The 18,284-nt window shown below is 67.1% G+C and overlaps 7 protein-coding genes across 7 annotated transcripts; 3 read left to right on the top strand and 4 right to left on the bottom strand.

The window, feature by feature from the left end:
• Positions 1–1,847: 1,847 nt before the first annotated feature.
• Positions 1,848–4,526, top strand: CHLNCDRAFT_34245 (hypothetical protein; the record flags this gene model as incomplete). Its single annotated transcript, XM_005850671.1, has 9 exons — positions 1,848–2,239; positions 2,401–2,542; positions 2,685–2,779; positions 2,926–3,051; positions 3,300–3,368; positions 3,514–3,631; positions 3,908–3,983; positions 4,195–4,280; positions 4,428–4,526. The coding sequence occupies 9 exons, from the start codon at positions 1,848–1,850 to the stop codon at positions 4,524–4,526; spliced, it is 1,203 nt and encodes a 400-aa protein (XP_005850733.1).
• A 334-nt stretch (positions 4,527–4,860) lies between these two features.
• Positions 4,861–6,981, bottom strand: CHLNCDRAFT_29935 (hypothetical protein). Its single transcript, XM_005850956.1, has 5 exons — positions 6,582–6,981; positions 6,252–6,373; positions 5,957–6,057; positions 5,464–5,721; positions 4,861–5,293 (listed from the first exon to the last, which is right to left on the bottom strand). The coding sequence occupies exons 1-5, from the start codon at positions 6,920–6,922 to the stop codon at positions 5,153–5,155; spliced, it is 963 nt and encodes a 320-aa protein (XP_005851018.1). The 5' UTR covers positions 6,923–6,981; the 3' UTR covers positions 4,861–5,152.
• Positions 6,982–7,449: 468 nt separating this feature from the next.
• LCYE (hypothetical protein) lies at positions 7,450–10,134 on the top strand (the record flags this gene model as incomplete). Its single annotated transcript, XM_005850672.1, has 7 exons — positions 7,450–7,771; positions 8,045–8,462; positions 8,630–8,828; positions 9,040–9,151; positions 9,306–9,451; positions 9,614–9,746; positions 9,896–10,134. 7 exons carry the CDS (start codon positions 7,450–7,452, stop codon positions 10,132–10,134), a joined length of 1,569 nt encoding a protein of 522 aa, XP_005850734.1.
• A 508-nt stretch (positions 10,135–10,642) lies between these two features.
• Positions 10,643–11,559, bottom strand: CHLNCDRAFT_140869 (hypothetical protein; the record flags this gene model as incomplete). The annotated part of the gene is made up of 3 exons (XM_005850957.1): positions 10,643–10,762; positions 10,986–11,223; positions 11,402–11,559. The coding sequence occupies 3 exons, from the start codon at positions 11,557–11,559 to the stop codon at positions 10,643–10,645; spliced, it is 516 nt and encodes a 171-aa protein (XP_005851019.1).
• Positions 11,560–11,916: 357 nt separating this feature from the next.
• On the top strand, positions 11,917–13,654 carry CHLNCDRAFT_140870 (hypothetical protein; the record flags this gene model as incomplete). Its single annotated transcript, XM_005850673.1, has 6 exons — positions 11,917–12,053; positions 12,152–12,195; positions 12,297–12,350; positions 12,439–12,766; positions 12,863–13,319; positions 13,427–13,654. The coding sequence occupies 6 exons, from the start codon at positions 11,917–11,919 to the stop codon at positions 13,652–13,654; spliced, it is 1,248 nt and encodes a 415-aa protein (XP_005850735.1).
• A 424-nt stretch (positions 13,655–14,078) lies between these two features.
• CHLNCDRAFT_140871 (hypothetical protein) lies at positions 14,079–15,773 on the bottom strand (the record flags this gene model as incomplete). Its single annotated transcript, XM_005850958.1, has 6 exons — positions 14,079–14,146; positions 14,386–14,578; positions 14,782–14,869; positions 15,100–15,216; positions 15,327–15,396; positions 15,623–15,773. 6 exons carry the CDS (start codon positions 15,771–15,773, stop codon positions 14,079–14,081), a joined length of 687 nt encoding a protein of 228 aa, XP_005851020.1.
• Positions 15,774–16,310: 537 nt separating this feature from the next.
• CHLNCDRAFT_29941 (hypothetical protein) lies at positions 16,311–18,153 on the bottom strand. The gene is made up of 6 exons (XM_005850959.1): positions 18,063–18,153; positions 17,489–17,664; positions 17,130–17,199; positions 16,860–16,968; positions 16,694–16,764; positions 16,311–16,552 (listed from the first exon to the last, which is right to left on the bottom strand). Exons 1-6 carry the CDS (start codon positions 18,091–18,093, stop codon positions 16,491–16,493), a joined length of 519 nt encoding a protein of 172 aa, XP_005851021.1. The 5' UTR covers positions 18,094–18,153; the 3' UTR covers positions 16,311–16,490.
• Positions 18,154–18,284: the final 131 nt, after the last annotated feature.

Genomic DNA, 18,284 nt, shown 5'->3' on the forward strand with positions numbered 1-18,284 from the left:
AATGCTGCATGCATGTGGTCTGGCCGGTGCCTGGCCCTCCTGCTCGATTCTCCTGCTCACTGCGCCCACCCCTGCCTGCCTTCCTGCCTCGCACCGCCGCCCCCTGCCGCAGCCGAGGACCGGCAGTGGGCCCTGCGCCGCGCGCTACAGCAGATCAACGTTGAGATCGAGAAGGCGAGCCGCAACGGGGTGGCCATCTGGTTCCCCATGGGCACCTCCAACCTGCGCGTGGTGCGCCTGGCGCCGCGGGAGAGCCGCCTGCTGAACAGCCGTGAGAAGGCGCCCTTCACGCTGTGCGTGGAGGTGCTGGATGAGGACGCGGCGGCGGCGGCGGTGGAGGCCAGGGTGGCGGCGGCGGCGGCGGCCGCCGCCACCGCGGTGGAGGCCAAGGCCGCCAGCCCGGCCAGCCCCGTCAGCCAGTGCGCCGACTCAGCCAAGTCGGTGCTCATGGCGATGGAGCAGCCGCCGGCGGTGGCGGACGGCGCCGCGGCGGCGGCCGCCGCCGAGGCCGCCGCCAACGGCATCCCCTTTATCGCCAACCACCACCGCACCCAGTCCATGGACACCATCAGCACCAGCAGCAGCAGCATGGAGGCGGCGGTCGTGGCCGCGGTGCACGGCAGCAGCGCGGTGACGGGGGACGCGGTGGCGGCGGCCAAGCCCTCGCCGCCCGCCGCCTCGAGCAGCCCGCGGGACAGCAGCCCGCGCGACAGCGTGCGCAGCGGGGACGCGCTGGCCAGCGAGCCGTCGTTCGCAGGCATGCTGGCGGGGCCGGGGTCGCCGGCTCAGGGCGGCGGCGGCGGCGGCGGCGGCGCGGGCAGCCCGGCCCGGCCCCGGCGGCTGACCGATGACCTCGACGCCGTGTCTGATGTGCCCAGCTTGAGCGAGTGCAGCAGTGGCATGCTGGGCAGCCCCAACGGCGTGTCGGGCGAGGGCGATGCGCTGCTGGCAGAGCCCAACTCCAGCAGCAGCGTGCATTTCGGGGCGCACCCGCCGCCACCACAGGCGCAGCAGCAGGAGCAGCAGCGGCAGCAGCAGGACGCGCAGCCGCCCAGCGCAGCGCAGTCCCAGCTGCCGGCGCTCAGCCTGCAGCAGAAGCCGTGCGGCAAGCTGCCCGGCGCCGGCACCTGGATCGGCGGCAGCAAGTCGCCGGTCGCGGCAGCCAAGGCGGCGGCGGTGGAGGCCCTTGCGCGCACCAGCGCCAGCAGCAGCAACGCACACCTGATGGAAACCTTCAGCAGCGGCTTGGAGACGGCGCTGGCTGGGCTGCGGGGAGAGGTGCCGCTGGTGGCGGTGAGGCTAGAGGTGCTGAACGACACGCCCCTCCACTCCGCACGCGGCGCCGGCAGCTCCGAGTCGCCTCGCCAGCAGCACCCCGACGGTGCCAGCCTGGCTGCTGCCAGCGCCGAGCGGCGGCGTGCCAGCCTGGATGCGGCGTCCAGGGCGCCGCCGCACCATTGCGACCGCAGCAGCTGGGCCTGCAAGCTGGGGCTCTTCAAGCTGTGCAACACCAAGCTGGCCACCCGGGATGACGAGGAGGACCCTCGCCTGGGGTCGGCCGTCAGGGTGCATTTCACCGTGCAGGGCGGCGTGGGTGAGCCACTGTTCATGCCTGGCAGCTAGCGGTCCCTGGCCTGGCCACCTCCCCGCCCCGCTGTCCGCGCTCTGCACGCGCAGCTGGTGCTGTGCTGCAGCGGGTGCCTGCTCCTGCGCAGCCCCTGCTTGATGCTGGGGCTTCTGTTTTGCCTGCCAAGCCACGCCCACGCCCATTCACCCTGTTTCCTGCCAACCCCCTGTGCCCGCCCCCAGACCTGACAATTCGCAAGACGCCCGCCAAGCACCAGCGCATGCCCTCGCACGAGGCCATCCTCAAGGTCGCCAAGCAGCACAAGCTCCCAGCCCCGGACCTGCCCCACCCGCTCGCCCCGCCCGCACAGCAGAACGTGGCAGCGCAGCAGCAGCAGCAGCAGCAGAGGTCGCGGGGCTCGTCGCCGCTGCCGCCGCGGCCGCAGCAAGGCTTGCCAGCAGACCACCAGCAGCTGCAGGTGCCAGGTGGCGCTGTGGCATGCTTGCCGGTGTGGCGGCCCGCGGGGCCCAGCGGCGGCCCAGGCAGCGGCGGCAAGCAGGCCCCGGCGCTGGACAGTGAAGAGGCCCAGCGGAAGCAGGTTGCGGAAGCTGCGTACGGCGAGCGGTGGGCGTCACGGAAAGGAAGGGTGCAGACGGCGTCCCCGCACGGCAGGTGAGCTTGTCTGGCTGGCTGGGCTCTACGGGCGGTACTGGCGGCAAAGGAGTTGGTGGCGCCTGGCAGGAACTGCAGGCTGGCCCAGGCATGGCAAGGCAGCCAGCTCCTGATGGCAACAGCACCACACAGCCTCCCTGCCGATCCCCGCGCCCCTGCAGGCGGCCTGGGTGGGACCTGCGGTGCGTGATTGTCAAGACGGGGGACGACTGCCGGCAGGAGCTGCTGGCCATGCAGCTCATCCGCGCCGCACACGAGATCTTCGCCGAGGCGCAGCTGCCGCTGTGGCTGCGGCCGTACGAGGTGCGGCGCGTGCCTGCTTGCGCCTGGCGCACCTGTTGGAAGTGGCTCCAAGTGCCGTTGGTGCCAGCCGGCGGTACCGGGGCCAGCTAACTCTGTCCACTCCAACAGCGCCCGGCTGCGCCTCTCTGCTCCTGCTGCGCAGGTGCTGCCCACCAGCAACCGCACTGCGCTCATTGAGATGGTGCCCAACGCCCCCTCCATCCACGCCCTCAAGTCCAAGCACGCCCCCGGCACCAGGTGGGTGGCAGGGACCCCCAACATGCTGCATGCCATTCATAAGGCCGAGGATGCCATGGCTGTGCCATCGCCCCTTCCCATGATCCCCCCCAGCGCTCCTCCACACCAGGCCCACTCCCCAACCCCCTGCACCTCCTGCGTTGCAGCCTGCGCGACCACCTGGCCGCCAAGTTTGGCGTCGGCTCGGCCGCCTTCCAGCGGGCGCAGCGCTGCTTCGTGGAGTCGCTGGCCGGCTACTCCCTGGTCTGCTACTTGCTGCAGATCAAGGACAGGTGGGCAGCTGGGGGTGTGCTGGGGAGCAGTGTGGGTGTGCGTGGCTGATGGCTTGCTGCCTGCGCTTGTGCTTGCCCAGCCTGGTAGTTCCTGCCTGGCGACTGTCGAGGAGGTGAGCGCTGCACACGCTGATGGCTGCACTGTGCCTCGGACCCTGAATGAATGAAAGCACCCCTTGCTCTCCCTCCCTCCCTCCCTCCCTCCCTCCCTCCCTCCCTCCCTCCCTCCCTCGTTTCTGTGCTTGCAGGCACAACGGCAACATCCTGCTGGACGACGAGGGCCACCTCATCCACATCGACTTTGGATTCATGCTCAGGTGTGTGAGCGGTCGGCACTATTCTCTTCCACTGCTCTGGTATCATGCGTTTTTCCACACGCCGCCCGCTTCACGCGCGCATCGCCCTCTCGCTGCGCTTGTCTGACCCTGCCCGCGCTTGCCCCCACCCCCCACCAACCCGCAGCAACTCCCCCGGCGGCGTCAACTTTGAGTCGGCGCCCTTCAAGCTGACTCGGGAGCTGCTGGAGGTGATGGAGTCGGACAGCGAGGGGCGCGCCTCGGAGCTGTTCGATTACTTCAAGGTGGGCAGAAGGTTGGAATGGCTTGGCCCGAGGGATGGGAAGGCTGGCTAAGGTTGGGAGGCTGGGGGGAAGGCCGAGCGATTTTTGGACGGCTCTGCTGGTTTGGTGGGGTGGAGCGGGGCCTGGTGGCAGGCGCGGTGGAGGCTGGAGGCTGTGCTGCTGCGGCGGCTGGAGTTCTACAAGGCCTGAGTGATGTCCGCATGCTACGGTCATGACCACAGCCTTAAGGTTTAGTGTTGCGACGGTTTCGCTGCCCCGCCCCTTGCTGCGTCGCAGGTGCTGATGATCCAGGGCTTCCTGGCGCTGCGCAAGCACGCCGACCGCATCCTGCTGCTGGTGGAGATGATGCAGGGTGAGTAGGGGGCGGGGATGTGAGCCTGGCAGGGCGCACCAGGATGGTGGCAGGCAAACCTTGCCTATTGCTGGGTTCAACAGAAGCAGTCAAGACGGCAGTATGGCAGTGGCTGGGCGTGGAGGGCCGGCTGGTCGTGGTGGGATGTCGGCCGGCCACCCCTACTGTCTCCAGCCCCTGACCCATGCGCCAATGCGCCCCCCGCCTGCAGGCAGCGGGTGCCCCTGCTTCAAGAGCTGCGTGATGGCGGTGCAGGGCCTGAAGAAGCGGTTCCACCTGACGCTGCCGGAGCCGCAGGTGCGCGCTCCCCTGAGCCTGGGCGAGCCAAAGGGCGCCATACGCCTTGCCCCTGCCCCTCCTGCGCCCTCCTAGATTTTGCCATCGTCCCATGTATGCCTGACTCGTTTGCTGCCCTGCCTTTCGCTTCACGTGTGCCATGTGCAGCTTGTGGAGGTGGTGCTGGGCCTGATCAGCGACAGCCTGGATGCGTGGCGTACCAGGCAGTACGATTACTACCAGCGAGTGCTCAACGGAATCCTGTGATGGTCCGGCCTTTGTTGATGCGTGCGATGGTGGTGCGGCCTGACCAAAGCTGCCCGGGCTTGTTTCCAGCCCCGCTGCCACCTAGAGCAGCCGTATTGCCTAGTGGTGCGCCCCGGGGCGCCAGCCCCCCCCGCCTTCCCCAAGGCTCAACCCTTGATTGATTGTCGCTTCTTTTCGCCCTTCTCGGTTGTCTGTTGCTATCTATACCCTGTTGGCGACATGTCTTGCACGGTTTTCAAGGCAGCTGCAGCATTGCAAGTACCTTGACACAGTCTGCTGCCGCGAAGCTCATGGCACATGAGCGCTGGGGCGGGGACAGGCAGGCGCCGGGACCAGTGAGCTAGCTTTACATTGGCCAGCATCAATCACGAGTGCATTACTAGGCAGGGCAAAGTATGGGCAGATAACACATCAATCAAACGAGAGGCACATGGGCAATCAGTACATATATAGAGGACATGAAACAAGGGTCTCGATTTTCAAGTGTGAATAAACCAAAACTGGGTGTGCACCTGGCACGCCAGCAAGGTGCAGGCAGGTGCATCAGACTCATCAGGTTGAATGGAACAGGGAGGGGGACCGAGTGCTGGCAGGCGCTGTTCCCCTTGCAGCGTACCAGCGAACGCTCAGGCATCCTGCTCATCCACAGTCAGGCCCGTGGCCTCTGCAATCTTGTTTTGGTAGCCCACGGCGACGGCTGCCGCCGCAAAGCCCGCCACGTTGCCCAGCAGGGGCATGATGTCGGAGGTGCGGGAGATCACTGGTCCCTGCAGGCAGGCAGGGTGAGGGAGAGGAGGGTTGGGGCACGCAGAGCACGAGCGCAGCACGGTGCAGCAGCTGAGCGTGCTTGTGGTACCATACACTCGGTGCTTCTCGGGACAACCAGGCGGGCGGCAAGTGCGCGGTTCTCTGCGCGCGTGTGTGCAGCCCCGCTCACCAAGCCAAAGTTGATGAAGAGCGTGGCCCAGAGCGGGGCGAAGAGCAGGACCCAGACGCCGCGGCGCTGCACAAAGCCCTGCGGCTCCAGCCGCGCCGCGGAGCCCGCGACCACGCCCCCCGCCACCGACAGCGCCAGCGTGAACAGGTAGTGGTCCATGGACAGGCCCGGCACCGCAAAGCAGCCGCCCTGCGCCAGGCAGCCCGTCAGCGAGTCCATCATGCTGAGGACCGCAGCGCTCTCGCCCTGCTCCCGCACCTGCACAGGATTTGGAGCCCCCCATTCCGCGAGGTCGGCGGCGGGGCGCAGCGGGCAAAACGCACGGCCCAGGCCTGGCCGAAGGGGGAAGGCTGCGTCCATGGCATAAACAAGCACAGCCATGCCTCCGGGTGTGGCGGCCCAACCATCGCAGGCCCCAGCATGCATGCCTCCATAGCGCGACCCAACAATGCACGGCCAAGCACGGCAGGGCGGCACCCATTCCGGGCCTCACGTTGAACATGTTGCCATAGCGCCCCTGCAGCTCTGTGAAGAACTGGGGGCGCAGCACCTCGCGCACGTCCCGCCCAAACTTAAAGTTCATGATGTTGGGGGCTGCGGGTGCGCAGGAAGGTGGGGTGGGTGGGAAGGTGCAGCAGGTGGGCAAACGTGTTGGGATGTCTAGAGCAAGGCCCGCTGCCCTGCATCCACCCGCCCTGCCGGTGCAAGCCGTGCCGGCAGCAGAGCCGGGGCCTGCAGGAGAGGTCCACCCTGGCGGCTGCCCTGCTGTGGATGCTGCGGATGCTCACAGGATGGGTCCACGAAGACGACCACCGTCTTGTCGTCTACTTTCCACCCAGCCCTGATCTGCTCCACGCTGGGACCGTCCCCTCCATAGCGCGTCAGCATGCGCACGCGCCACCCCGTCTCGCTGCAGACGGGCAGGAGAGGGAGCAGGCAGGATGGGGAGGCGGGGGATGAGTTGGGAAACAGGGCAGCGCCCCCCAACTCGCTCATGCCAGGCTCGGCACGGGGCTGACGTTGGTGTCCCTTCCTCTTCCTCGAGCAGTTTGCGGTCGGGTGTATCCTCCCAGACGCCCCCCGGCAGTCATCCAGGCCATTGCGGTGGCTCAACCCACCTCTCCAGATCGCGCAGCTGCTGCTGGAGGCCCTCCAGCCGGCCGGCGGGCACCACTCGCGCCAGGTCAACCACCGGTGTGTCGTTGCTGATGACAGCAGAGCTCTGAGCGTGCGCCCCGGGGGCCATGGGCGCGAGGCACAGGGTGGCGGAGAGGGCGCCCGCCAGCGCGATGCCGCGCAGGCGCTCGAGCAGGGAGGGGCCTTGCGGCGGGAGAGGCGGCGCCTGCCTCCCCGCCGGCTGCGCCTCCCTGCACGCCGCAGACACTGTGCAGTGGCATCGCGGGGCTCTGACTGGCGGCCTGAGTGAGCTTGCCCTGGGAGCGGGGCAGGTCTGCAGCATGGTGTTTGGGCTCTTGCAAGACCCAGAAAAGGCTTTCAAGATGCAGATGAACTGAGAAAAAGTGCACACAGGCGGCTGGGCAGGAGCGTGTTGTAAAGCTCTGACGTGAGCATGTTTCCGCGCCCGATGCCGTACACTGCAAGTACAGATAGGGGCGCCAGGATGTATGAGGTTACGCAGCGCCTTGCGGATCTGTTGGCTCCCATTTCACCTTGTAAACAGCTGGGTCGTTGCATTTCACGTTTCGTCCCTGTTATCTGCTTCAGCCTGGCTTATTTTCTGGTGCTGGTTTGAGCCACCGAGCCTAGTGTGCAATTGTAGCAATGCCGATGGCGCTTCAAGCCGCCCAGCAGTGCGTCGCACCCTCGGGGCAGGCCGGCCGCTGCCACCGGGCTTCTTGCAGCGAGACCAGCAGGAGCTGCGCCGGCCTGAGCAGCAGCAGCCACCGCCGCAGGGCGCAGAGGGCCCGCCGGCTGCCTGCCCAGGCCGCCGCCACTGTAGAGACGTCGGTGCCTGCACCGCAGCCGATGGCACCACGCAGCGCGCGCACCGACGCCAACCAGCCCAGCCGCGAGGGCGCGCACGAGGCACCCCTGGTGGTGCAGCAGGCCCAGAAGCAGGACCCGGAGCAGCCGGCGCTGGGCTCTGTGCTGCCGGCCTTTGATGCCGCCGCCACCGCCGACGTGGCGGTGGTGGGCGCGGGGCCCGCGGGCCTGGCGCTGGCGGCTGAGCTGGCGCAGCAGGGGCTCAGCGTGGTGCTGGTCAGCCCGGAGAGCAAGTTTGTGAACAACTACGGTGTGTGGCTGGACGAATTCAAGGACCTTGGCCTGGAGCACACGCTGGACACAGGTGGGCGGCTGCTGGTGTGCTGGCGCTTGGTGCAGGGTGGTGGTTGGCGGCCGCTGGGAGCCGCGGGTCGGTTGTGGGCCGTCCGAAGCGGTGCAGGGTGCGGGATGGATGCTGCTGGGGGATGCAGTGGCAGGGAGAGGATTGCCAGCTCTGCTTGGCTGCAGCGCTGCTGGCTCACAGCGGGCAGGTGCCAGCATGCAAGGGCCTGCTTGTTGTGCCTCTCACCCCTGTGCCTCACCTGCCCGTCCGCCCCCGCTTTACACCAATCTGCAGTGTGGGACGACGCGGTGTGCTTCTTCAAGGAGCAGCAGGCGGTGCGAGTGGGGCGGCCGTACGGACGCGTCTGCCGCCGCCGCCTGCGCGAGCACCTGGTGGCTCGCTGCGCGGCGGCGGGCGTGGCCTACCTGGAAGCTGAGGTGGCGGATGCCAGCTCATCGCCCAGCGACCAGTCCGCCCACCTGGGCCTGGCCGACGGCCGGCGGCTGAGCTGCCGCCTGGCGGTGCTCGCCTCGGGGCAGGCCGCCGGCAAGCTGCTGAAGTACGAGGCAGGTGTACCGCCGGTGGCGGCGCAGACCGCGTATGGCATCGAGGCAGAGGTGGAGGGGTATGGCGACAGCTACCCCACAGACGCCATGCTCTTCATGGACTTTAGGCGGCACCACACCGGCCTGTACGACGGTACCGCCAACCGGTGCGCGCATGCCTGGGCGTGGTGGTGGGGTGTCTGCCAGGGTGGAGGCCTTGCCCCGAGGGCCAGGCCAGCCCTGCCTTGCCCATGCTGGCGGCGACACGCCACGGCCCCAGCCATGCTGATGTGCGGCGCGCCGCCGCTGCTCGTGCGCCCGCCCCGTGCCGCAGGCAGCAGCCCGGCAAGAGCCAGCACGGCAAGGATGGCCTGTGGGGCACGGAGGCGGAGGTGCCGTCGTTCCTGTATGCCATGCCGCTGGGCGGCAACCGCGTGTTTCTGGAGGAGACCTGCCTGGTGGCGCGGCCAGCCATGCCGTTTGCCACCCTCAAGCGGCGGCTGGAGCGGCGCTGCCGCGCGCTGGGCATCGAGGTGGGGCTGCTGGGAGGCTGGCTGGTTGTGCGTGGTGTGTGGGCTTGGGCGGGGAGGTAGGGGAGTCGGCAGGCTAGCAGCGGCATACATTGGGCGGCGGACAGGTGGTGCCCAGCCTTCTCACCCGCCAGAAAACCACAATGCACTTGCGCATGCTCGTGCCGAGCCGACCGGCATGGCCGCGCTGCGGCTGCGCTCCTGCGCGTGGCAGGTGAAGGAGGTGCACGAGGAGGAGTGGAGCTACATCCCCGTGGGCGGCCCGCTGCCGCTGCCAGACCAGCCCGTTGCGGCGTACGGCGCGGCGGCAAGCCTGGTGCACCCCGGTGCGCAGTGTGTGTGCACGGTGGTGTGGTGCTGTTTGGCTGGGCGGCCTCGGCAGGGGCTGCGCCAGCACTGTGGCAATTTCTGAAGATGGCAAGAGGTAACACACGCAGCCCTGTCCATGCCCGTCCCCTCCTCTGATGCCCCTGCCTGCAGCCACCGGGTACAGCATCACCCGGAGCCTGCGCGAGGCGCCCGCCACGGCGCGGGCCGTCCAGCTGGCGCTGCAGGAGCAGCCCAGCAGTGCGGCCGCAGTGCGGTATGTGTGGGAGGCGCTGTGGACGCAGGAGCGGCGCCGCCAGGTATGCGCGCGTGGCGCGGCAGCAAGCCCATCACGCCAACGCCAGCAAGAGCGCCAGCTGCCGGCCAGCGTGCCCTTCACCTGGCTCTCCACCACCGCCTCTGCTGCACCTCCACCTGACCGGGCTCCATTCTTGCTTCTTTCCCTACCCGCTCCCCTGCAGACCTCCTTCCAGGTGTTTGGCATGGAGCTGCTGTGCCAGCTGGACACTGGCAGCACCGCCGATTTTTTCACCACCTTCTTCCGCCTGCCGCACTCCTTCTGGCGCGGCTTCCTGGCCAGCAAGCTGTCATCGGGTGCGCCTCGGCACCTGGCGGCGACCCCATGCCAGCCATGCAGCGGAGGCTGGAGCAACCTCCTGCTGCTGTATCGCGCTCGTCATTTCTCGCTCCTGCTGCTGACCCTGACCTTCCCTCCTGTCCCTGACCCTCGCCCGGCACTGCAGTGGACCTGCTCAGCTTTGCGATGCTGACATGGTTGCTGGCGCCGCTCAACATCAAGGCCAAGCTGGTCACCCACTTCATGCTGGACCCCTCGGGCCGATACATGATCGGCTGCTACACGGGCAAGAACCGGGAGCAGTGGGAAGCCGGGCCGGGCGGCGCGGCCACGCAGCTTCCTGCCGCGGCGGCGGGCATGCTGGCGCTGCAGCAGCTGGCGCAGCAGGCAGCCGAGCGGGTGTGAGGGGAGGCCAGAGGGTTGCTGACACCTTTACCCGCCCCGTCCAGTTTCATGTGCGAATGCCATGCCCTCCCAGTTTCATCTCAACGTTTCTTCGGCGCTCTACGCATTGAACCGTCCCTGAAACATGGAACTATGTTCCGGAGACAGAAACAGGGCCCTGCTGTCCAGACGGAGTGGAAATTCACTTTACCAAGGCTGTTGATGATGGACAACTTGCAACGAGGTGGAGTGGCGGCAGTGGCGCGCACTGCCTGTTGCAACCATTTCCGGGCGCGGCTGTGATCGCGTTGGACCCTGTCCGCACCTGCATTTCGCCCACATGCTGTGGTCGCTCGACCCCTTCTCGTCCTGCCGAAATCTACATGTATCCATGTGTGCCGATTTGAACTTCTTGTTGCTGACCGTCTAGGGATGGGCACACTAGCAGGCGGCATGCATCTGAGAACAACCAGCAGCAAGTAGGCGGGGGGAGTCCACGGGGGCTTTGCGGTGAGCATGGCCCAACCCTTCAGGCCAGCTGCGCCGGTGGCAACAGCCCCAATGGGAACAGCGCTGCATACACCTTCTTCATGGGCCCCAGCTGGAAGCCGGCATCCTCGTAGATGGCACCCCACACCGCCTCAAAGCACTCTGCAGGGCAGGGCCAGCGGCAGCGAAGCTTGGCAGGGCAGGGCGGCAGATCGCCATCTCAGCAGCGCTGCCTCGAGCAAGCTGCCTCTGGCAGCCTGTGGTTCCGTCCAGGCAGACAGGACACATCCGCCATCACTGGCTCCCAAGTGGGACAGCAGGAGTGGGACAGCAGGACAGAGGGACATGTCGGGGCATGCTCGGCTTTCCGGCCAGCTCATTACATGGCGGCGGCAGCGCTCGCCTGCGAGCATGGCCATGGTCGGCTCAGCGCCCTCGTACCCCTTGCCCACCACCAGCAGCCGGTCTAGGCCCAGCTTCCTGGCAGCTGCCGCGCAGGCCTTGCGCCGCACGATGGCCATGCGGTGGTCGTGCAGGCCAGCAATGGTGGCATCAGGCAGGGCTTGGTACAGGAGGTCAGACACAGCCGCACCCAGCACAGCATCGCCCAGCCAGGTCAGCCTGCATCGAAAGGGCTCAGGCGGACAGGCAGGCAGGGCAGGGAAGGGCTGAGGCGCTTGCTTGAGGCAGCATGATGCAGCGTTCCGAGGAGATTAGGACGCACGGCACAGCAGCAGCATCCCACACAAGCAGCGGGAGACGGCCTGGCACCCTGGAAAGCCGCCATGCGCCGCCGCACCTGGCATTGTTCAGCTCGCCATAGGACGGGTGCACCAGAGCCAGTTTCAGACCCCATGTATTGTTGAAGTTGTAGTTCAGCCGCTGCTCCAGGGCCTTGACCTCCGCATCGCTTGGCAGGCGACGGGCAAAGACGGGCTGGCTAGCGGCGGGGAGCATGGCGGCATGGGCGACGTCGAGGGCAGCAAGCAGAGCTGCCAGCAGCAGGTTGGAGCCATTCGAAGCAGAAGCAGACATTTGGAAGCCTCGCAAAAGTCGAGGCAGGGTTTCGCAACACGGGGCTGTGCTGGCTGTGTTGCCTGGCCTGGCCGTGTGGACTAGAGGGTTGGACTGCACCAATTTGGTGCCTGCAGGGGCGAACTCTGCCAATGGTGTGGGTGCCACTCCTGCACGTCAGCAAAAGAAAGTCTCTCCACCTTCCACTGCCCAGCCATCAGCTCCTGTTGTACTCAGTACTCAGCGCAGCACGCGTCCTACTCTGTGCTGTCCCCTGAGCTGTAGCAGGGCACCACTACCATGCCGAGGCTGGCTGCCCGCCTGCTGGCGGCCGCGCTGGTGGCGGTGGCTCTGGCGCGCCCAGTGGCAGCCAGACACGCACCCATGTCGAGCAACACCACAGTGCTGACGGTGGAGGCCGTCCCAGGCTCTGGCAGGTTGGGTTGCTGCCGCTGCTGCAGTGTGGCTCCCCCGGCAGCGCGTCGCCTGGCGGACTGCGACTGATCCTGCTGCTGCTGCTGCTGCTCTGATGCAGGTTTCACAACATAGCTGTGGATGACCCTCGAGGGCCCCACTACGGTGAGCCTCGCTGTGCTGAGCACGGTAATGCCCTCGGCACAGGTTGCAAGCGTGAATGCCGCACCTGACCTGCTGCTGCCACACCTGCTCTGTGCCTGCAGTGTATGCGGTGGATACGTCGAGGCACACCGTGGGCCGCATTGCGCTGGACACGGGTAATCATGGGTGCCCAGCCTGTTGCCGCTCCAGCAGGGCGGCCGCCTCCTGCCCCGCTGAGGCGTTGGAGTGTAGTGCTGCTTGCAGGAACGTGGGAGACGGTGGCGGGGCTGGATGGCACGCCTGGCTACCGTGACGGCCCTGAAGGGCCAGCTGGCCAGCCAGCCCTGTTCAACCGGCCGTCGGCCATCTGCCAGATGCCGCACGGCCACCTCGCAGTGGCAGATACGGGCAACGCCTGCATCCGGCAGATCGACGCCGCCACCAAGCAGGTGTCCACCCTGGCGGGCCGCTGCGGCGAGCCAGGGGCCGCCGACGGCCCCGCAGCAGAGGCGCAGTTTGGAAGCAGCATCAAGAGCATCGCCTGCGCCAACTGCTCGGTGTTTGTGGGAGATGTCAGCACCGGCAGGCTTAGGTGCGCGCCTTGCTTCATCAGCCAAAAAGGCCTCCTGCGATGAAAGTTGATGCCAGTCATCTGAAGTTCGTCGTTCCTTGCTTCCTTGCCATGCAGGCTGGTGCGTGTGGACGATGCCGAGTGCCTGGGCGCCAGCAACCCCAGCGGCAGGTTCATCACCCGGGAGAGCGTCAAGTGGCTGCTGGCTGGCGTGGTCATGCTGTCCATCCTGGCACTGGGCGGGCGGCGCTACTTGCAGCGCCATGCCGCAGCCGTGGGACAGCACTTGGAGCAATCCCGCTCGGAGCGCGTTCCTTTACCTGCCGGGCCGCCAGCAGGAGGCTCACTGAGGCAGAAGTTCCTTGATGCGGCGCACCGCTTCCACCTGCGCCACAAGCTGTCCGGCGGGGCAGCCGCCGAGGCGATGCTGCGGGAGGAGGCTGGGGATGAGGCGCTGCAGGAGGCCCCGCTGCCGCCTGAGCCTCTCCTTGTGGACATTGAGGCGGAGGCTGGGGAGCAGGCGAGTGAAGCGTCCGCTGCCGCTGCCGCTGCCGCATGGCTGGGAGTAGCAGGGGTGCCGGGTATGGGGCTTGGCTGTCAGCTGTCAGTGGTAGCGTTGGGGATGGGAGGGGCGCCAGCTGCCACATGGGAGGGCTGCCTGCGCTGCGCTGGCCCATGCAGGGGTCTGCGGCAGGCAGCCCCGAAGTGCTGATCAGGCTGGACAGCCCCGAGCCGGGCAGCCAGCTGGCGCCCGCAGCGGACGTCCGCGTGCCCCATGAGACTGCCAGTCCAGCGGCTGAGGAGGAGGGAGCGCCTTGTGCAGAGAAGGGGCGCGCCACCCCTGGTGCCCCCAGCCTCAGCAGCCCCCCCGACACTTTTGCAGACCTGAGCCCGCTGCCCAACAGCTGAAGAGAAGCTTGTGTGCTGAATGCCCGTGCGTGCCCTTGCGCCTGCGCCTGTTGATCGCCCTATGTATCTGCCCAAGCTTGGCTCTGCCAGCCGTGTGTCACAGACTGGGGCCAGGAGAAGCACACATGCCCAGCAGGCAAGCCACGACGCAATGATCAGTCCTGCCAAACGCGAGGAGGCAGTCCAAGAAAAGACGGGAAGAGATAAAAACGAGCTTAGGAAAACGGTTCTGGTTTGCAAAGTGTCAGCAGGCATGCCTGGGCAGGCATGCCTGCAGGCAGGCAAGCATCAGCGCTGCGCAGGCACAGCGGAGAGGCATGTACGTCTTGCCACAGCTGCCAGCCCGCCAGGCCAGGCGGCGCAGAAAAAATCCGCCGGCGGCGCCAGCGCTGGACCGCCGCGGTGCTCCACCGCCGGTGCCGCCTCACTTGTCCTTCTCGAGCTCGCCCAGGGCGGCCAGCGCCTTGGCACGCCGGCGGCTGGCGTTGGAAGCTGCGGGAGGTGGCGAGGGGCCAAGAGGGGTCAGCGCAGCAGGTGCGCAAGCTGGTGGGCTCAAGGGCTAGGATGTGTTGCAGCCGCGCTGCGCTGCGGCGCAGCTGCGCTTTGCGCGGCACGCCGTCCCTTGCGGCCGCGCGCCATTCCTCCCAGGGCCGCAGCAAGGACGCCGCCACGTACCGCACACGCTCCACAGCCCCACCCACAGCCCCACCCAGCAGCCCCGGCGCACTCACCGGCCATGGAGGTGTAGCTGCGGTAGCCAAAGAGGCCCACGCCGAGGGCGGCGGCCACGTAGGCGGCGCGCCGCCAGTCCTGCGGCGTGGTGAAGGAGCCGCCGGTCACGGTGGCTCCCAGCTCCAGCGCCTTGACGGTCAGGCTCTCCAGGATTGTGTAGGTGTGGAACGTCAGCTGGGCGCCCACGGTGGTCTGCACGGCGCGGCAGGCGGCGGCGGGCCGGGCCGACTGATGTGGAGCGCGGCAGGAGGGGCGCGGGCGCGCCCGAAGCGTGGCCGGAGGGAGCGCGGCGAGGCGGGCAGCTGGCATGGGGTAGCATGCCAAGGAGTGGGAAGGGCAGGCAGGGAGCTGCCTACGGGCAGGGCCTGGGAAGCAGCAGCACAGCCCGCTCGCACCTGCGCAGGCTCGTCCTCGGCGGGAGTGTAGGTGACAACGGTGCCTGGGACGCGCACAGTGGAGGCCTCCTTTCCAGTCAGCTTGTACCTGCAGCACAGCATGTGGCACGGGGCAGCAGGCAGGCCCCTTGGAGCAGCCGCTGGCAGCAGCGCGGAAGTGGCAACAGAAGAGGCAGCACGAGGACAGAAGCGGAGGGCAGCAACAAAAAGGATGGCAAAAGCACGAGAGGCAGCGAGCAGGAGCGGAAGGGGCAGCAGCGGACGAGGCGGCAGCAGGGCAGGCTGCAGCGGCAGCCTGCGGCCTGCCTCCCCACGCACGTGTGCTGCACGCTCGCGCCCTCTGGGATCCTGTCAAAGCTGGCGGTGAGCTCTCCCTCCACCGCAAAGCCCTCGGGGGGCCAGGAGGCCTCGGTGAGCTTGACTCCGGTGGCGGGGCTGCAGGCAGGGGCGCATAGCAGAAGGCAGAAGTGAGGAGGAAGTGAGCGGCAGTAGGTGGTAATGCCGCTCTCGCAGGGGCCGATCAACAGCCGCTGCTGTCTACTCACGCTTTGCCTGCATTGTAGATGGATATGGTGACCGTCGTCTGCTTGCCCTCCAGCGGCCGCTCGTCAGCCACTGCAGGCAGGCAGGCGGCCAGAAAACCGGCGCTGGCAGGGTGGGGGCGGTGGGGCGGCGGCAGCCGTGCGGCTTCTTGCCCCAGAGGCAGGCGGGCAGCGGCGCCCTTCCCTGGCCCATCGCGCCCTGTGGCCGCTCACTGGAGCGGGTGGGCACGCAGATCGTCACCAGGCTGGGGAAGCCATCATGCGGATGCCTGCACCCAGCCCCGAAAATGGTTGCTCACCCACGCGGCGCACAATCAGCGTGGCCCGGTCCTCGTCCTCCTCCTCCTCGTCGTCATCATCGTCCACCTCCACCTCCTCCTCTGCCCGCGTGAGGGTGGAGCAGACCAGCAGCGTCCCGAAGAGGATTGTTAGGAGCAGCTTGCGCGACATGGTGCTCGCTCGACACGCAAAACGGGCGGCGCCACCGGCTCCCGTGTTCACGGCTAGCTCAGTTGCACAGTCAGGGCGCTGCAAAAGCAACGCAACCTTTGGGCCGGCAACGAGGCAGGGCGCGGGGATGGGCACATCGGGCGACCTGTCCTGCGCCGGCGTACTTCACCGGTTGCGGCGCCATGGGCAGCAGGCGGTTCCGGTGGAACGTTGGCTTTCGGATCATTTGATGCTTGAAATGCCGATGAGGTCCACTCTCAGGTGGTAAAACACATGTGGAGGGCTAAAGACAGCTGCCTGCCACAGGCTGTCGCACGCCGGGTGTGGGGGCGCCTGCCGCCCTGACGAGACACCCTGTCGCACAAGACTGCCTGGGCAGTGCAGGAATGGAAGCACATGTGGTGAGGAGCCCCACAGCGTACCATGCAGCATATTGCATCCTTCAGCATGGCCGGAAGTGTATTGCTGCAGCCGCGCAGGTCGAGTGGACTGCCCGCCCCTCCCAGCAAGCACACCCCTCTGCTGCCCTCCCTGCCGGTGACGTTGGAGTTTACTGCTGCACAATCGTGTTTGATCGAGAGCACCCGCCGGCCCGGCGAGGAGCCCGTTGCAAAAATCATCAGTCCAGAAACAGAAGATCCAGGAGAGCGTCAAAAATGGCGGGGCCCGCCCGGGCGCGCCGCAACTGCTCCTCTGGCATCAGGTGCCGCTACCTGCTCAGGACAGCTGGCCGCAGTCGGCGATGGTGATGGTCTGGCTGGTCTTGCCGCTGCCGGAGCCTGCAGTGGCAGGGCAGGGGCGCAAGCAAGGGCGGGACAATGGGTCGGCAGGCCGGCTGTGCAAAGAGCGTGGCAATGGCTCGGTTCCCATGCCTGCAGTGCACTCTCTGCCCCCTGGACAGGCACGGGCAAGGCACCCACCGTAGCTCTCGACCTTCTTCACCACATCCAGGCCCTCCACCACTTGGCCAAACACCACATGCTTGCCGTCCCTGCAGCAGGCAGCGGGAAGAGTGACGTGAGATGAGGAGGCAGGTGGGGGGCAAGCGCTGGAAGGCAAAAAAAAACCGCGGGGCGGCGGGCTCACAGCCAGGGGGTGGACACGGTGCACAGGAAGAACTGGCTTCCGTTGGTGTTGGGGCCCGCGTTGGCCATGCTGAGCACGCCGGCGCCGGTGTGCTTGAGCTGGAAGTTCTCTGCAGCGGCAGAAGAAGAGGCACACGACATGACGCTTTGCTCAGCCACTGTGGGCGGCACAAGGGGTTGGGAAAGCAGCCTACGGGCTGCCGCCTGGGACCCTGCCAAGCACCCCTTCCCATCTGCCAACCAGGCCTCTGGCACATTAGATGCTACTGACCGTCAGCAAACTTCTCGCCATAAATGGACTCGCCCCCGGTGCCGTTGCCGCGGGTGAAGTCGCCACCCTGCGGTGCAGCCAAAATAAACAGCAGCGCGGGCCAGGCCCGGTCAGCTGCCACAGCTGGCCCGCGTCATTGCTGTGAATAACATACACTTCACAGCCTGGCAACCTCCATAAGACACGGGAGGCAGCTGGTGGAGCTACTTAGGCACCTGGCACCTGCAGCGGCACAAGCGCAACAACGGGTGATGGGTAGAGGCGGCGCGCCATAAGCACTGTAGTATCACTCCAGGCTGTACCTCCTGCTGCATTCACGCCCAGCCACGGCACAGCCCCACCCCAGGGATGATGGCAGCGCACATGAACTGAGGGATGACGCGGTGGAAGGTGGACCCCTTGAAGTGCAGCGGCTTGCCGGAGCGGCCGGTGCCCTTCTCGCCGGTGCACAGGCAGCGGAAGTTCTCCGCGGTCTTGGGCACCACGTCGGCGCGCAGCTCCATCACGATGCGGCCCAGCGGCGTGGAGCCTGCGGCGGCGGACGCGCGTGGGGCAGCGTAGCGGCGGAAACCAGAGTGGGGCAAGGAGAAGAGGCGATGCAAGGGCGGGTGGTAGCTTGGTAAGGCCCCGAGGAGGCCCGAGTGCAGGACTGGCGCTGGACAGCAGTGGTGTGCGCTGCCGCCCGCGGCTGCGGCAACAGAGCCGTGCCGCTCGCATCGCGCGACCGGTGATCGCCGCCGGCGTGGCGGCGCGGCCACCAGCCACTCACCCGCAGTCACCTGCAGGCAAGGCAACAACGCTGGGGTTGGTTGGCAGCACAGACAACCAGGCAGGGGGATCGCCAACAGCATGCCGGAACCATCCATGCTGCTGATCGAACGCCATCGGGGGCCAGACCGCTGGCCTACAGTCAAGAGCAGAATCCTTGGCTACTCACATCGAAGAACACGCGCGGGTTGCCCATGGTGGTGATGGTTGGGTGGCCGAATTACAGGGGAGGGGCGACTCTGGCTGTGGGCGTGCGACCAACGAGGGGAAGGGGAGATCAAGGGTTTGCTGCAGCGTTTCAGTGCGCTGTGCACGCCTTTCCAACAGGAAAAAGATGCGCAAGAGCGTGAGAGGCCGGGCAGGTGGTCGCCCTGCACACAAACTTTG

The sequence above is a fragment of the Chlorella variabilis genome (assembly GCF_000147415.1).
Source record: "Chlorella variabilis unplaced genomic scaffold CHLNCscaffold_3, whole genome shotgun sequence".
NCBI classification, from domain to species: domain Eukaryota; kingdom Viridiplantae; phylum Chlorophyta; class Trebouxiophyceae; order Chlorellales; family Chlorellaceae; genus Chlorella; species Chlorella variabilis.

Bases quoted from the DNA above. Each gene is read 5' to 3' on its own strand.
- CHLNCDRAFT_29935 (XM_005850956.1), bottom strand. From the start codon at position 6,922: ATGCTGCAGACCTGCCCCGCTCCCAGGGCAAGCTCACTCAGGCCGCCA. The intron at 6,374-6,581 runs GTGGGTTGAGCC...GCCCGTCTGCAG, and splicing joins CAGCTGCGCGATCTGGAGAG to CGAGACGGGGTGGCGCGTGC. The intron at 5,294-5,463 runs GTGAGCGGGGCT...GCCTGCCTGCAG, and splicing joins TCTTCATCAACTTTGGCTTG to GGACCAGTGATCTCCCGCAC.
- CHLNCDRAFT_29941 (XM_005850959.1), bottom strand. From the start codon at position 18,093: ATGGGCAACCCGCGCGTGTTCTTCGATGTGA. The intron at 17,665-18,062 runs GTAGCCAAGGAT...GCGCGTCCGCCG, and splicing joins GCGCGTGTTCTTCGATGTGA to CCGCAGGCTCCACGCCGCTG. The intron at 17,200-17,488 runs GCTGCCATCATC...TTGGCTGCACCG, and splicing joins TCATCCCTCAGTTCATGTGC to CAGGGTGGCGACTTCACCCG.